The sequence below is a fragment of the Asterias rubens genome, chromosome 10, assembly GCF_902459465.1.
Source record: "Asterias rubens chromosome 10, eAstRub1.3, whole genome shotgun sequence".
Lineage (NCBI taxonomy): Eukaryota > Metazoa > Echinodermata > Asteroidea > Forcipulatida > Asteriidae > Asterias > Asterias rubens.
In genome coordinates, this window is record NC_047071.1 from 17166796 (window position 1) to 17180596 (window position 13801).

General features: G+C 37.1%; 1 protein-coding gene across 1 annotated transcript; it reads left to right on the top strand.

Moving 5' to 3' along the window:
- The first annotated feature begins 1770 nt into the window (after positions 1 to 1770).
- Positions 1771 to 10614, top strand: LOC117295882 (stimulated by retinoic acid gene 6 protein-like). Its single transcript, XM_033778667.1, has 11 exons — positions 1771 to 1879; positions 2568 to 2724; positions 4293 to 4368; positions 4806 to 4884; positions 5612 to 5660; positions 6273 to 6390; positions 7044 to 7163; positions 7941 to 8098; positions 8580 to 8786; positions 9473 to 9678; positions 10356 to 10614. The coding sequence occupies exons 1-11, from the start codon at positions 1844 to 1846 to the stop codon at positions 10515 to 10517; spliced, it is 1368 nt and encodes a 455-aa protein (XP_033634558.1). The 5' UTR covers positions 1771 to 1843; the 3' UTR covers positions 10518 to 10614.
- The last annotated feature ends 3187 nt before the right edge of the window (positions 10615 to 13801 follow it).

Sequence of the window (13801 nt, forward strand, 5' to 3'; positions counted from 1 at the left end):
CTCAAAAAGTAGCAGTTGTACCTGGCAACGGTGACCCCCAGTTAAAAACAATGATGTTCTTGATTATAACAACCCCAGATCTGCCAAATGTAATGTCATTTGGACAAAAATATAATGACAAATATGGAGAAAATATATACAGTCATAAACATTGGGCAAAAACCCTCTGTTGGTACTTTTTTTTTTAAATGTCATCTTGTATATTTGAAGGAATTTTTAGCAGATAAATAAAATTGAAGGGAAACTGTAGGGGTTCAAGAACCCTCTTTTGAGAAAGTAAAGGGTAAATGAGTGTGCTAATTTTAAACAAGCAATTTTATCACATTATTTATTTATAAATTGTGTGGAGTTCAATGAACTTTGAGTCACCATTGTATTAGTTATGCCTTGTTGAGATTAAATTTGAATTAAAGAATTTTCAGAATGTATAAAGTTGTCGAAGTATACTTTCTAGTAAGATTTTAATTTATAATCCATCTTAAATTCTAAATGGTTTCTTTCATGGAAAACAGTTTAGAAAATGATTTTGTTTTTGGATGAACAATTTTCCATTTTTTGTTTGATGATGCAACAATACACAATGTCCAGGTACATCAAAAGAACGTGGGAAGACATTCCTGACTGATGCCAACTAGTCAAGATTTAAATTGTTGCTTTGACTAATGCCATTAGTCAAATCAACGAACGACCTAAAGTGAAGTACTGGACCAAGATTAAAAGTCGCTGGACTAATCTAAAAAGTCGCTGGACTAAGCCAAAATGTTGATGGACTAAACATTAGTCGTATGAGACATCTTTTTAGTCAAGTCACTGGACTAATGTAAACTAGTCACATTTCTGACTAAATCCTTAGTCATGCTCAGACTTTTGACTACTTAAAATTAGTCGTGTCAGACATGACGCTGGACTATTTTTTTTTAGTCAAATTGACTAATTAATTTTTAGAGTGTACACGTTTGGTAGTTACTCAAAACAAATATTAACTTAAAAACTGACTTGGTAACGAGCATTGGAGAGCTGTTGGTAGTATAAGACATTATGGGAAACGACTCCCTCTGAAGTAACGTAGTTTTTGAGCAAGAGGTAATTTCTCACTAAAATAACAAAAGACTTTTTGCTAGGAGTCTTTTATTCCTATCTGAAAGCACACAAATTCGTCCAACAAGGGTGTTTTTTCTTTTATAATTTTCTTGCAACTTCGATGACCAATTGAGCCCAAATTTTCACAAGCTTGTTATTTGATGCTTATGATGGGATACACCAAGTGAGAAAACTGGTCTTTGACAATTACCAAACGTGTACCTTCCCTTTAAAGCGAAGGTAAATGTTTGGTATTCACTCTAAAGTTAATGGGAATAAAAAACTTTTGGTTATAAGCCTTCGGCAGCTTTCGATTTGACTTTGATGTAAAGTGGGTTAATGAAGACTATATCTGTTTTTATGCCCCCAAATTTGAATTAGAGAAGCATTGTTGTCAGTAACGTTTTTCAGATTGTGTATTCCTACTGCAGCTTGTTCTTGGACAGATTCGCTCAAGACTTTCTGCAACTTTCTCAAAAAAGCAACCACCTTTTAAAACGAACTTTACAATGTTTAGTTTTATTTGATGTATCTAAGTTTATATAGGATTAATACAATCCAACGGTTCCACAAACCAAAGGCATATTTTGTTTTGCCGCTTTGGGGGAAAATTACCTCACATAAAAAGGCTGTTCTGTATTGTGAATTCCTGTATTTGATCATCACATTATTTGATTTTAACAGAGTGTACACAGGATGGCGTGCTAAAGTGTTCCGAAACTACAAACCCCACCCTGGTTTCAAGTATCCTACGAGGCTGTTCATGGCTTGTACTATGTCGGTATTCGGCTTGTACCAGGTATGTTGAGCTACGAACTGGCTCTTACAATCACTTAATTTTTGGTAAAAAAAAAAAATGATTCATCACCTCTGTGAGGGATTTATTTTTGGGGAATTGCTGGAGCAATTTTGTTTTGAAGAATATCAATGTCACAAAGACTTGATAATGTCAAGAAAACAAAGGCCATCATAGAAAGCATGTTTTTCCCATGCATGGTAAAACACAAAAAAAACTGGGGAAAAAAGAAATTTACAAATAGTTTTACTTACCTTTTCTGAGATGGCTGGATAAAGTGGAACATTTAAACAGAGTTTATGTTCAGTTTACAGAAAGCAAAACAAATATTCTATTCCTCTGGTTTTTAATTAATTTAAAAATTTGGAAAAAACTGCATCATAAAATATTCACATTGTCAAAAAGTGAGTGTTTGGTTTATGTTTTATATCAAATATAAAATCACAAGGGAAACTGACTGGGTTACAATATATAGATATTGGCAAAATAGGGAGAGTGCCAACATAGGGCTAGATAGCTCAGGTTGAAGAGCACCCGTAGGTCACGGGTTCAAATTCTGCTTTAGTCAATTTGTCTTTGTTCAACCCCAAATAATGTTAATATTTTAAAGAAACAATCATTATTGATTGTTTTTATTCCCCGTTTAAGACCTATCCTCACAAAATTTGTTTTGTGTTTCATTTCTTGACAGGTTGCTCTATGGTTTGTTGTATTGGGATTGCAATTGCTCAACCAAGCCATGGCGCTTATCTCTGGATTAGCGCAGGCACAATTTGAGTTGAAGAATGAGACTGCCGCAGCTGCCGATATTGCACAGAAGATAGACGAGGCTCATTATACCTTAACAGGTTTGTTTTAACCCTTCCATGCGTTTGACAAAAAAACTGCATCTCCCTGCAGGAGACCCACTGCAGTTTACTCTGCTCAGGAAAATCTTAATTAGCCTGGGTAAATCAAGTTGTTTCCAATATTTTTTACGCCCAACAACTTTCAGAGGGTTTAGGTATAAGTTGGCAAAAAAAAAAAAAAAATAATAGTCTTGGATTTAAGCTCTTTTGCATTTGTTTTTGTGGAAACCCCCCCCCAAAAAAAAACAAATATGTCTGTCTTCAGATTAAAGATTTGTGCATTCTAATAAAAACCGAGGGTACAATTCAGCAGGGGTTGGGTGGAGTAAACAACTGCTATGAACAGCCACGGACACTCTACAGGTTGTGCTAAAAATGGCATTGAAATTTCCTTCCAAAACACACCACCAAAAAGTCCAATCATGGTCCAATGCAGTAGCATTTGCTCTATAGCTTTGTACACAAAGCAATGGGATAGCCCTGACCACCACATGTGGAATTAATGACTACATGACCACCTGATTAGCATGGCCGTTCAACTTTGACAGTCTGTTTTTATGAAGGTATGAAGTTGGATTACACGGAAGCCTGATATTTAACAATAATTATTAGTTAAGTTATGCATAAAAATGCAAATAAGTGCAGTGAAATACAGTTACACCATGGTGGCACTGTCTCAGGGCTGGGTTAAAGGGTTTAGATCAATTTTTTGGCCATGACATTATTATTATTATTATTTATTCTGCCATTTCATAAAGAACAATAACAATACATGTAATTGCAAATAAGATTATAGTAATAGGAAAAAATAAAATAAAAAAATATGTTGAAATGAACTACGTAAAGGCATACATGCTAAATAATGGCAACTAAAGCACTGGTCCTGAATGAAGAAGACTGACATAAGGTTTGGATACAACAAGAAACATGTGAAGAATAGATGAGAGAGTATGGTAGATTGGGAAAGGACAGGAAAACAGGGTGGGAGAGGGAAGAGCAGGGGACTAGGGACAGAGACAACCCATCTCAAGCTGGCCAGGATTAACAAAAGAGTTAAAGATGTATGTCAGATAATTTACCTGTAGAAGTTTCAGCTTTATATAGTCATCAAAGTTTTGAAGAAAAAAAAGTGAAAATCACAGAGCATTGTTTTCAGGAGAGTCGCGTAAATCTGTTGTATATGCTTAAATAATTGTTGTCTCAATGAGACAAATTATTTTGGTGATATTGTTTTACTCATATCTTAAAAACTGCAGCACCTCAGCAAGTAATATTTCAAGGGAAACTTTCTACCATCATCTTTAAATTGTGTGATTTTAATGTCACTCTGTGGACGTTTGTGTTTTGTGTCCTACAAAAAGTCCCCAAACCTTTCAATATTTGGACGAGGTTCGGACGAGGTTCTGTGAACAAATTCATGGGCAAATCTCAAGTGATTTGTCCATGGAATTTGCAGGTGTGTTTTTACAGGTTTCCTCATGTCTGAGAGCTGCAGTGATTAAGTTCTAAATAATAATAATAATAATAATAAATAATAACTCTCATTTGTCTCTCTCTTGTAACTGCAGTTTCTTGGTATGTGTCATTCGGCTTGGCGGTTTTCCTCCTTCTCTCGTACATCCCAGGAATTTTAAAGAACTACAGGTAAAGTGGGTTTGAAGCTTTGTATGGTGAGCTATCAATGTGTATTTGGTGTCAAGTAGCTATACACATGGTGTTACTGCAGAATACAACTACAGGTCAACTTATTATTAATGTCACTTCAATTTCAGAGAAGATACATGTTCGTCATATTCACTCGGGATATTGGTGGGTGGGAGGGGGGGGGGGGGGCTGGAAGGTGCCCTTCCTCCCCAAAACATGCATAAATAATAACAAAGTAGAAAATGCTGATTAAGGTTGTAACTGTATCAAAGAAAGTAGCCCCCGGCCCTCACCACTTACAAAAAACAGCCCATGGTGAGTGACTAACGGTACCTTAAAACATCTCAGAGATGCAAGTTTCTTGTTATGTTCCTGGTTTTTGTCTTATTAAAAGTATTCTATATTTACCATTGTCGATACTTTTCGTTACTTTTCAGAACACACTTGTTGAACTTGTTTGCTGGCAAAAAAGAACCTCTACCTCCGCATCTGAAATTGCAAACTGAAGAATATATTGTAAGTTTTCCTGTAGCCTTCACTGGCTTTCAGATATCAGAAGTAATTGAATCGTGAGCGATATTTCACCCATAACCCACGTCACTTGAGTTTTTTTTCTAGCTTACCTGAAGTGTAATAAAGTACAAAAAAGTATGGTCAGTTTAACCCTAACTCCTTGAGTGATATAATATGATCTTTCCTCACTCAACAAAATCCAATACAAACGGTAATTCAACACTCAAACTGCTGGATTCTGTTCATGCCATGACGCCATGAGTGGTTTACTAGAATCCTTTCCTCACTCTTACAAAATCCAACACATAAGAGATTTTAAATTTGCATCGGGGATAAAGAATATTAATTTTGGTTTTTATCCATACACCGATGTGTGTTAGCACTGTACATTCACTACTTTCCCCGAGTTCTGTGAAAAATTATCACAGGCATGTTACTCGGGTGGGATTCAAACCCACGACCCTTGCAATTCTAGAGCAGTATCTTACCAACTAGACTACCCGAGGTTGCCCGGTAGCTAGAGGCAGTTCGAATCCTATGTTTTGGCAGCGGGTACTGCAACGACATACGATATATAAAATTCAACACCAAATGGTAACCCAACACTCAAACTCTTATTCATATAAAGCATAATAAGTCTGCATTCTGCCCTGGTGAACTCTTTTATTTGTGAATTTGATGTACTGATGGTTGTACTGATGGTGTTGAAAAATCTTTGCTTTGTTTGTAGGTCGGTAGCCTAAAATATATCGGATTCCAAGTGGCCTTCTTCCTCACAGGTATGGAATCTTTACATACAACATTTTTCGCAGCTAGAAATTTGCAATCAACACTTAAATCCCTTCTGACTCCCCCCAGTTATAAAACCAAGTCGTATGGTTCCCGCTCTTTCCAATATGCAGCAGTTCAATTGAGGCACAGTCTTCCAGAGGTTGTTAAACAGGGTTAAACATTGGAACAATTCAAAACCTTGGTTGGAAACATATCTGTCTAAGTTGTACAAAGAGATCTTCATTGTCGACCTCTTGCTCCCTTTTTGTTGTGCCAAGAGCTCGCTCTTTAACTTTTACAGAGAGATCATTCTCTGTATATGGCCCCAAAATGTGGAATCAGCTTCCTACACAGATCTGAAATGCTAGCTCACTCACCTCATTCAAGACACTCCTTAAAGCTCACCTGTTCCAGCAGGCTTACTAAACCATTCAACTGTGCCTCAGCGCCTTAGAATAAACTCAGTGATTTTGGTGCTCTACAAATGACCTTTTATTGATTGATTGATACAATTGTTGATTTTACCTTTACATGGCTTAGGGGCCTCAGCATCGTGATATGTGCTATACAAGAATTTTGTAAAAAAAATATTTTTATTTTTTTCATTTCTGCCCTCTCAGGTTACATAAGTGTTCAGTTGCTCCTCTTCTTGTTGATTGGTGGATTAGCTATGCTCATTCGAGCCATCATTTGGAACATGGAAGCTATCCTCATCAACATCATATTAGAACTTGCTCTGTGAGTACCCTCGAAAGTTTATAACTGTGGCTGAGCTGATAAGAGCACCGGATGTCTCTGTTCAGCAGAGTGTGTGTTCGAGTCCCGGTCGTCACACTCGGTGTCTCTAAGCAAGACACTTAATTATCACTGCTTAGTCCTTTGGATGTGACGTAAAGCTGTTTGTACCGTGAATGCACGTAAGAGAACCAAGTGCACTTACCAAAAAGAGAAGGGGTTCGCCCTGGTGTTCCTGGTTTGATCATCAGCATATTGCGCCACATCACCTTTTAAATCGTTACAGGAGAATGCTCTGATGGTCTTCTGAAGACGATGAGAGCATACTGATTGAAACGTTGAGTTGTCAACCACTGCTTCTTTTCAGAACCACAACTACTCAAAAGAGATTAACACACTACCGCGAACCTCACCCAATGGTACTCCCACCATGCAAAGTTTTAGATCCTACAAATTAAACCAGTTTGAATATAATGCAATCAAAAATTTAATTTGTATACACAAATGAAATTGTCTCTTGAGTGTGTGAGTTTGTAGGGAATTTCCCGTTTTGAACGGGTCGCTGTGAAAGGCGTTGAGCAGATGCACGCTAGTTCTTCATATGATACAAAAATGAATTTCACAATATGTTTTCTATTTGATCTCTTTGTTCACAGACCATCAGCAGTTGTCGGAATGTCGGTGATGTTCTGCCAGACGCTCTTTGTCAGACTTCTGTTCGTTCAAGACAAGATTAAGGAAGACGATGATGATCGACCGTTAGCGATACAACACAAGTGAGCTTGTAGTCATTTTGAACTCAAACTTTTGCACCTTTGCCTCGTTGTATCATGTAACTTTAAACTCAATGAAACAGATCGTGTCAGGCAACACTAGTGTTGGAGTCAGGACCTCAAAGTCTAAAATCAAGACCCAGACTAAAACCAAGACCCAGATCAAAACCGAGACGAAGACCAAGACCAAGACTTAGTCCGTGTCCGGAACGACAACTTCGGCTACAGCTACATGGCTACGTCTAGTTCGCCCACGTCGGCCTGTTCTTCAACACTGGCAGGTGCGTTGATCTAGCTGTAGCTGTAGCCAAATTCGCCGTTTTGGGCTCGGCCCAAGACCTCGCAGTCTGAGAACCAGACCAGTAGCTTTTGTTTGAGACCAAGACCTCATATCTATACTGGCATATGGACTGAAAACCCCTACCCCGGCATAATTTGAATCAAGGTCCTAGAGGTGGAAGGCGAGGAAAGAAACCAATACGCCAACCCCACCGCCCAATCCACTATTACAATCTATCCGCTAAGCAAGCAGGAATAAAAGAACTATCTAACTTTTTGATTTTGTTTTTGTCTATAGATCTTGCCTGTTGTTTTGGCCATACCACTAACAACCCAATCCACAAAGTGCCCCCGGCGTGGTTCGAACAGGTTCTTAGAGGTGGAAGGCGACCCGCACCTTTGATCTAATATTAAAATGAACTCTTCCCCTTAGCAAGCATGGAATTTTAAAGAGTGAAAATTTTCAAACTTTTTGATTTGCTTTCGTCGTCCTTAACATAGGGTCTGGTTCCTGATCTTCTCCTTTGTTATGATGTTCTTGAATACGCTGTATGGTATCATCATGGCGATTATCCGCTACCTGATCGGAATTGTTAGTCTTGCTCTCTTTCTGCCGAGGATTGATCTACCCATCTTGATGCCAAGCATGCCAGACCTAAGTAAGATTAAGTTTACCAATGTACCTTTCTCATCAAATAGATGATTTTCTTTTGCAGAGTGTAGGTTCGAGTCCTGGTTGTAACACTTGTGTCTTAAGCAAACACTCAACTATTACTGCTCGGTCCTTCAGATGGGACATCAAGCCGTTGGTCATGCCATACGCATTGTAATGCCATACAAGAGCCCAGTGCTTTTTTCTAAAAAAGAGAAGGGTTCGCCCTGGTGTTCCTTGTCTCATTTACTGCATATTGTGCCACAGTACCTTGTAAACCATTACATGGTGATATGTACAGGAATTAGTCTCTCGCTTCAAAATCCACAATACCTTACAGGAAAATACTGAATGTCGAATGAAGCGCCTTGAGCGTCACTGAGTGACGGATATGAGCCCTCTATAAGAAGCCACTTATAATGTTATCGTTAATATTATTACAACAGCAAACCAACTAACACCTCACTATATTGATGATTTTCTTGCAGTCTACAACGTGTATGTTGGCAATATGCACACAGAGAATGCGCACAGTAACCCCGTCCTCGTCACCTTCTGTCACCTCATGGTGTTTGACGTCCTCAAGTCACAAAAGAAACATCGCAAAATGAAACGCTTGACCGATCGCGGTTTTACCATTAGCCAGGATATTAGCACTTACAGCGATCTTGAAGAGTCAACAGATGAGGAAAAAGGTATTGGAATGTTTGACCCTCTTCTCTCTACTCAAATCCCCTGGTTACCCGTTCAAGGCACTGGACACCTTTGGTAAATGTCTAAGACCAGTATTCTCACTTGGTGTATCCAAACATATACATAAAATAACAAATCTGTGAAAACTTGGACTTAGTTACAATTTGTTCTTGTGTTGCCCTCCCTTTGTTAATGTTAGGCGCTCTGTTCTTTGTATAGCGCCTTATAAATGCTTTGTATTATTGTTATTATAATTGGTCATCGAAGTTTCAAGAGAATAATGAAAGAAAAAACACCCTTGTTGCACAAACTTGTGTGCTTTCAGATGTCTATCAAATTCTTCAGGCCTGAAGTCTTTTAATATTTGAGTGAGAAACTATCTCTTTCTCAAAAACTTCATTACTTCAGAGGGAGCCGTTTCTCACAATGTTTTTTACTATAAACAGCTCTCCATTGCTGCTAAATTACCAAGTTAGTTTTCATGCTAACAAATATCTTTTTGAGTAAATACCAATACAGTGTCCAGTTCCTTTAAAGACACACCCCTCTTCCATAGTTTAATGTTTGTGATTGTATTGAGGATGTCCTTAAACTTACTGTTATGTCTCTCATAGGTTTCTTTTTGAACATCTTCCCTAATACAATTTAGGCTGTCCAGAATAATAAATATTGTTTTCTTGTTGTTCAGGGCCAACACAGCCCATCGGTTTATTCAAGTACTTCCGTTGGCACTTGGCAATCACACTCATCAACAACCCGTCTCTGATTCATCTACGTAAGCGCCCTGCTGTTTCCTTGGATGAAGAGGTCACCATGCAGAACGGGGAACTTAAAACTGTGGCCATCGGGGCAGAAGGTGGCGCCCAACATAACATGATGCCGCATATGGTAGAGGTAAGCTTCTTTGCCCTTACAGATGGTACTAATATTATAACTGAATTAGGGATAAACTGAAATAAAGTCGTGTCTCATTAGAAGGAGGCTTCTTTAGCATGGAGCTATTCCCATTGGACTTTTTAGCAACCCTGTTAAGTTACCGTGGCTGCGCGGAAGTCTTCCGCAACCTCTTTCATTCTGTTAGATTTACATCACGCTTGCGGTAAGTTGACAGGGAGGTCAGTTTACCATGCGTTCCCGTTGGATTTAATTTTGTCATTCTACAGAAAAGTTGCGGTACTTTAACACAAACAGGCCTGTGAAATATTTGCCTTAATGCGGATATCCGTTTTTGTATTGATCAGGCCGATTTTTTATTTCCTTTTTTTTTTTTTTTTTTTTTTTTCATAATTTCTTTTTTCTTCTCCCCTTATAGAAGCTTGGCATGCTTGGCAACAATAATGTACAACTACAATAATGTAAGATAAGCCTAGTTACTGGATTAATTGGTGCCCCAATTCGACCAGCGTAAATGCGAACGCCGCTCACACTTGACGTTACACGATCATTCTTACATCATGTAGTGTTTCAGCTCTTTTTTAGAGGTCCACTCACAGGCCTGCAAAACAGGCCAATGGGAACAGGGCTGTTGTTGTTTTGGTATTTGCAAATAACCCTCGTTCTTTTCCTGTCAGGTGATAAAACGCCACCATCTGGACAAGAAGAGAAGCAGTATTGATGCGACTAATGTTGCTGACCTTCTTGTAGATGACATCAAACCCACACTCAGCATTCAAGAAACAAAAGGTTCTTCCTCGTCCAAAACAAAACCAGACGAACCTAGTTCGTTCTGTTAAATCTGCCGTGGCTGTAGTAGACCTAAAGGCACTAGACAACTTTGGTAATTGTCAAAGATCAGTATTTTCACATGGTGTATCCCAGCATATGTATAAAATAAAAAACCTGTGAAATTTTGGACTCAATTGGACAAGAGAATAATGATCGAAAAACCCTCTTTTTGCACAAATTTGTGTGCTTTCAGATGCATAATAAAGGCCTTCAGACCTTGAAGTATTTTAATGTTTGAGTGAGAAATAACCCTTTTCTCAAAAACTATGTTACTTCAGAGGGAGCCGTTTCTCTCAATGTTTTATACTATCAACAGCTCTACATTGCTCATTACCAAGTAAGTTTTTAATTTGAGTAATTATTTTGTGGAATTACTAATAGTTTCCAGTGCCTTTAAGCCATATCTGAATTGAAGGCTGTGAAATATGAAATATGTGAAGATTCATATTTTTGTCATTGTATGTTTAAAAATCTGTAATCAGCAACAAATTATGCTCCACATGAATTTCCTTTTGGTTATTTTATATTAGAATTTTGTAGACAAACAACAATTCAGGAGCTATTTAATTACATGGGGTTTAAAGTGCTTGGTTAGGTATCAATGTATATCAGTTTGCGGTAGCATCAACTTGAGCTCAGGGGTAAAAATTAACGGTGGCCCCGGTGGGTCGAGAGCAGTGACAATATCTTCAGGCCACGGAGTCACCAAAACTAAGGGAATCAATGTGTGGTGAAGAGGTTTTCAACTAGTGGTTTAATCCCGACGAGGCCTGGTTCTTGATAATTTACCGAGACGAAGTCAAGGTAAGTTATAAAGAACCAGGCCTCGGTGGGTTTATACCAGTAGTTGAAAACCGATTCAACACACTTTGATTCCCATTCATAAATACCTTTTCGGTCAAAAACATCATCACTTTTTGGTCAAAAAGTAAAATAAATGCAAAAATTATAGTTGTTAAATGATTTCTTTCAACACAACACCCCTCCAGCTATGAAATGGTAGAGCCCTCCGCCGCCCTCGCGTTTACAACTTCTTATAAGGGAATGCTGTGGGCGTCGCGCGTATCGCGTGATGTGGCACAACTGTTTCAGCCATTGCTTTCGACCAATAGGAATGAAGAAACTGTCTTATAAGAGCAGGTGCAAGGTCGCGTGTCACGCTTATGAATTAACACTTTTTACCTGTCATTAACAAAAGGTTTATGCACACCCACGGGACGTGCTCTCCACCAATAGGAGTAGAGAAACTGTCTGGGGTATTTATGAATGATACTTTAAAGTGAAATGTTTCTCAAAATGATATATGTACTAAAGAACATCATGTAGGTATCTAACCACATGTTTTTATTGTCGTTATTAAAAATAAAATTGATAACCAAACTCATACCTTCCCTTTAATCTAGATTATCTGTAATATCACAATAATTTTTCATGTTAATTTAATTCCCAACAACCTGGAATATATGTTACTCGTTCGTGAGTAACTTCAAATTCTTGGACCAACACAACTCTTTAATGGGAATCTAATCGTTTTTTTTTGTATATACATGTTTCTTTATTTTCAGTATTGTTTTTAAAGCATGATTTTAAAAGCCTAAATGCTTTCAAAATGGTGCCAGATCTTTTAAATAGCAAGAAGTGCTCTCTATCATTTTTTAATAATGGTACAGTTATTTTTATTAACCTAAATGTTTTACTGAAAGTGCCTTGAAACCTAAGATTTTAAGAAAACAAACAAGGTCATTTTTTTTAAAGGAAAGGCTTGGTGCGAGAGATGTTTTTACTAGTGTTCAGTACTTCAATCAAAAAAATATATATATACTCATTATGCATATCTGTACAATAAGTGATATAAAACTTTTGAACTTGAATTTATTAAATTAATTTAAAGGTATAGCATTCCTTTTTTTTTTACTCACAGTGCACAAGGTGAAATGAGCAAAGGTTTTCAAATGGGAGTTAATTATTCTTGGACAAAGGAAATCATGTAATAAATGTATCAAGGATGAAGAATAGACCTTTGTCGTGGTGCAGCCGTCTTCTCAATGTAATCAACCCAAGTCTTTAAAAAAAAAAAAATAATAAAAATTATCTTTTGTTGGCAGACAAAAACACTCCACATCACCACAGATGTTTGTTTTAATATTCTTGAAACATTGGTATAGATTATTTCGTCTCAACAAACAAAACCAACAAACTACAATTAACCATACCCCTTGGAGAAAAAAAAATATAAAAAATAAGCATTTCCCTGACCTGACTTGACCTCAAATGTTTTAAAGCCAGTCCCTGCCCTCAATTTAATAATGTAGCCCAAGTTTTGTATGGATCCATTTATGATGTTTGATGTATCGCTCAAATTTGAAAAGTTCACATTGAAACTAAATTTTAATACAGACCAGGCTGGAGCTCATGAAGCCTGTTCAAGCTCAAGCTCATAAAAGCTCATAAAGTATGAAGGGCAAAAAAATTGTTTCTTTTGTTGAACAGCCTCATGCATTTTTTGCCCAGGGCTCTAACAAAAAATGAGCTGGATATACCAGTCAAATGTGGTAAATATGACATTGTATGTTGAATGGCATCTGAAAAAGAAACCCCTAATGTTTTGTATGTTAGCTCAACATTTGATGAAAAACATATTTCTGACTATCTTTTTAGGAAATAATATATATTATATTGACCTATCCGACAAAAATGCTCTTATAATTCTTTATTGCTGCCATTTACATGCAGGAAAAAAGAGAGTTAAATATAGGTAAGTATTAAATCTTTTACTGTAACAATTTTTGATTATACCTTTATTTTGTTGCTTTTTTATACAGTAATAAATTTCACAACTTAATTCTTTATGTCAATTAATATACAATGAACAATTAATTTGTTTTGTCATTATACAAAACCGGAATGAGAAGCTTTTTACCTTTATCTGAATTAAGATTTTGTCATGTCTGCCTTGAGAGAGAAAAAAAGTAGCTTTTGTTTTCTTCAGCTATAGTCATAAATTAGTTTTGACAAAATTGTACAGAAAAAACTGTTCACAGAAAACAGAGTTTCTATCGAGTTATTTCACCAGATTTCAGTTCATCCCCAATAGGTAACATTATGTAATTGGTCAGTAAGTCCATTAAGTGATAATTAAAGCTTTACATGGTGTCAGGAATAAGAATAAACTACTCTCTTTGAAGAGCCATATGAAGGACAACTCTTTTTCGAGTGGTCTTCCACTCTTTTAGATTGAAGTTTGCATCTTTTTGAGTGATTTTTCACTCTGTCCTGGAGTGAAACCCCTCTA